General features: G+C 39.8%; 1 protein-coding gene across 1 annotated transcript in view; it reads left to right on the forward strand.

The window, feature by feature from the left end:
- Positions 1-3,598, forward strand: part of efcab7 (EF-hand calcium binding domain 7) — a gene marked incomplete in the record, with an annotated part of 20,825 nt that extends 17,227 nt beyond the window's left edge. Inside the window, 7 exon segments of the mRNA XM_014014285.1 lie at positions 781-887; positions 1,104-1,267; positions 1,382-1,515; positions 1,594-1,742; positions 1,817-2,026; positions 2,765-2,872; positions 3,179-3,598. Coding sequence (XP_013869739.1) covers positions 781-887; positions 1,104-1,267; positions 1,382-1,515; positions 1,594-1,742; positions 1,817-2,026; positions 2,765-2,872; positions 3,179-3,259 — 953 coding nt within the window.
- Between the last annotated feature and the right edge of the window lie 55 nt (positions 3,599-3,653).

The raw sequence follows: 3,653 nt of genomic DNA on the forward strand, positions 1-3,653 counted from the left end.
GCCTGGAACTGAAAATATGGATGGAGGACAATATGGATGGATGGACAACAGAGCTGCTTCATGGAAGAAGAACCTCAGCTTAGCCTGTTAGCCTTTGTGCTAGTGCCGACGTTATATTGTCTTATCTGTATTAGCTCGGTGCTAGCGCAAAAACTAACAAGCTAAACTGAGGTCCTCCATCCAGAGAGGGGACAGAGAGGGGAACACAAAAATGACTCAGACTGCAGCTGAAAATATGGATGGAGGACAATATGGATGGAGGACAACAGAGCTGCTTCATGGAAGAAGAACCTCAGCTTAGCCTGTTAGCCTTCGTGCTAGTGCCGACGCTATATTGTCTTATATGTATTAGCTCAGTGCTAGCGCGAAAACTAACAAGCTAAACTGAGGTCCTCCATCCATATTTTCAGTTGCAGTCTGAGTCATTTTTGTGTTCCCCTCTCTGTCCTCTCTGTGGATGGAGGACCTCAGTGATGAGAGGAGTGTAGCGCTGAGCTAATACATATATATGTGGTGACAGAGTCGGTGCTAATGCTAACCCTAAATACCTGAAGCATTACAACACATCAGTAAAAATTGCACAAAAAATGAGTGGAATCAAACTGAATACATTTGTGGTGGTACAAGACGTACACAACGATTACTGTAAATTATATTTGCTTATGTTTTACATGTTCTTTCAGATCTGTACAGTAAAATTCTTTGCGATATAAAAGAACAAATGATGCTAACATGTCAAACGCTGAATATAATCTTGTTACTTCGTGTTTTTCCCCCCAGGCAAGCCTTCACCGTGGATGACGGTGGACACTGCTCTTTTTATCATGACATCTGAGAACAAAGAGGACTCGACTTTAGTCTGTTTCACTGAATCTAAAGACAAGGAAGTATGTTTGCATGCATCTTAATGAGATTGTTTCCCTTTCTCAGTCAGTTTCTGTAATATTTAATTTGAGATTCTTAGGTATTGATACAAATACATAAATACTAAGAGGAAGTGTTTGTTTGAGAGCCGTTTGCCAGAGAGCCCTGCACTCAAGAACACGATCATTCTGCTATAAATGTTAAGTCGTTTTAAAGTACATTTCTTTTTGCTCCTTTAGAAGTATGTTTGGAAAGGAGAATTAAATGCAGGGACCTACCACCTGCTTCCCTTCACCAGTGGCTGCCGATTAAAGAAACAAAGCAAGACGAATATCCCTAACAGATCTGTGGAACTAGTCTACAAGACGGACACTGAAGAACTAGATCTCACCAGGGAGTTTAGGTAAACAGTTTCAGTACACCGATATCATTACCAATGCTTTTCTGCTTTAAGAACAAATGAAAGAAGTGTAGCTGCGTGTTGGTATTTATCTGTATCACCCCGYTTCTCCCACAGGGAGGTGCTGTGTGAGATATTCGAGGCCATAGACCTGGATGGAAATGGTTTGCTCAGCCTAGAGGAATACAATTTCTTTGAGYTGAGGACCAGTGGAGAGAAATGTGACCAGGAAGCCTGGTCTGTGTGTAAAGGTGATCAATCAATACTATTCAACATCAGTGGATTTGGACAATGACAACATTTTCCTGAGTTTTGTTGTTTTGGAATAGAAAACTTTGACATGAGAAAGAACCAGCTGACGCAGCAGGGTTTCATGGAGCTGAACCTGATGGAGGCCACGGAGAAAGACGGAGACCCCGCAGACCTGTGGGTCACCCTGGAAGCCATGGGCTACAATCGGATGCTGGAACTAGTAGAGGTGGGCTCGAACATCGGATTTTTTACTCAAAGAGCTTCGTGGCCACTTAATAACTGAACCCACCTTTCGTCTAGGCATGTCCATTCCAGATAGATGTTTACTGCGAGGAAAGTCAGCCATCCATGCAGCCACTCAGCATGGACTCAAGACCCAAACTTCTGAACCAARCCCTCCAGAAGTCCATCATAGCTAGGACAGGAGCCAAAGCGCTGAGGGGCCAAGACAATATTTTTGTCTACACTTACAGAGGGGAGCAYAGGATCTCATCCCTCTTAGCCAACAAGGTGCGGTACAAATCTACGCAATATTATCGGAATGTTAAATTTAAGAGTTACAACACCTAATACGGTGTAATTGCTGTATTTATTAATGTATAATACTAGAAATTTAACCCTAAAAATCATCCATAAAGTGGGAGGGTAGTATTATACACGGGTTATTGATGATTAGATTTTCTATGGTTTTTAAGCTAAAAAAATGATGGTCGTATTATACATAAGATCATATTATACACAAATACGGTAATTTATAATATAAATTATTCGTTAAGACCCAAACTAAAATGATTTATTGTATTATACATGAATAAATACATTACCTATATACTGTTACTTTTGCACTACATATTCTGCTGCTACTTGTCTATAAATACTGTAGAAACTGTAAATGCTGGTCTATAATTATGTCCACTCTACTTTTGTACTCTATTGTACTTTATAATCTGTCGGTAAATGGAGGAACTGCAAAGTAAGAATGTCGTTGTACAGTGTAACTGCTTGTATGCTGTGCATGTGACAATAAAACTCATTAATATGCAGCAGAGATATTCATGCTCTCTGCAACAGGAGCTGGATTAAAAGAATGAGCCAAGAGAAGAAAAGCTGAAAACATTCCACCTCTCAACTTCTTTTTCAACATTTTTCTCTGTTCTTATTTACAAATCTGCAGGGGTTCTTTTCTGTTGAAATGAATTTATTATGTATTTTAACAGAAGAAAGTTGAACTTTTTTTTTCTTTTGCAGACCAATCAGAGAGTAACGGTTCATGTGAACAATGAGCAGAGCAGGAACTGTTGCAGCAGCAGAGGCATGGCTGTGTTTGCTGTGGAAGTACCGGCCAGAACTAAAATGGTGAAGAAAAAATAAAACCTCTCAGAGAACATTGCTTGGATTGTGCAACTGGTATTATTTCCACTGTGCAGGTTTGTTTGTCTTAGCTGTGATATCAGGAACTACCACAGTGGCAGCCCTGACCTGGTTGTTAAAGTCCTTTGCTGCCTTTAGCTCTTGCAGTAACTGTCCTGCAGGAAGTCATGCCACAATCACTAAAAAGTCGACAACAATACCATCCTTGGCATCACAGCAGTAAAATGAAATTACACAGAACAATTATCTGGTGTTTTTTAACACAAACCTATGTTTGATTTTTTCCTGTAGGTGTGCCAACATGTGTTACCCATTAATGAGAAGCAGGACTGGACCTATAACTGCGTTGAGACCATTCTACCCAACACGTAAAGCTGCAYGTTATTCCAACATGCATGTTTTTAAACCGTGGGAGGAAACTGGACGCTCCAGCTGAGATTTGAACGTTCTGATGTGAGGTGACGGTGATAACTGCTACATCACTGTACAGCCCGTTAGCTCATCTGAGCAGCGTTTTAGCTTGTGAACTTTCACTAGGCCACTGATTAGTTTATTAATAGTCGTCTTAATCAGGTCCTTTTGCAGGAAGCTGATTTAAAAAGGAGACCAATGTCCTCTTGAAAAATGTTTTCAAATGTTTTTCTTACAAAAATTGCATTTTGTCACAATATAACAAATAAATGCCTTATCAATGTTTCATTTGAATGAACTGTGAAATATAATCATAAAAAATTGAAGCACTTTTTTGAGCAGTAGCAACAAAAAA

Source organism: Austrofundulus limnaeus, unplaced genomic scaffold (genome assembly GCF_001266775.1).
Source record: "Austrofundulus limnaeus strain Quisiro unplaced genomic scaffold, Austrofundulus_limnaeus-1.0 Scaffold113, whole genome shotgun sequence".
NCBI classification, from domain to species: domain Eukaryota; kingdom Metazoa; phylum Chordata; class Actinopteri; order Cyprinodontiformes; family Rivulidae; genus Austrofundulus; species Austrofundulus limnaeus.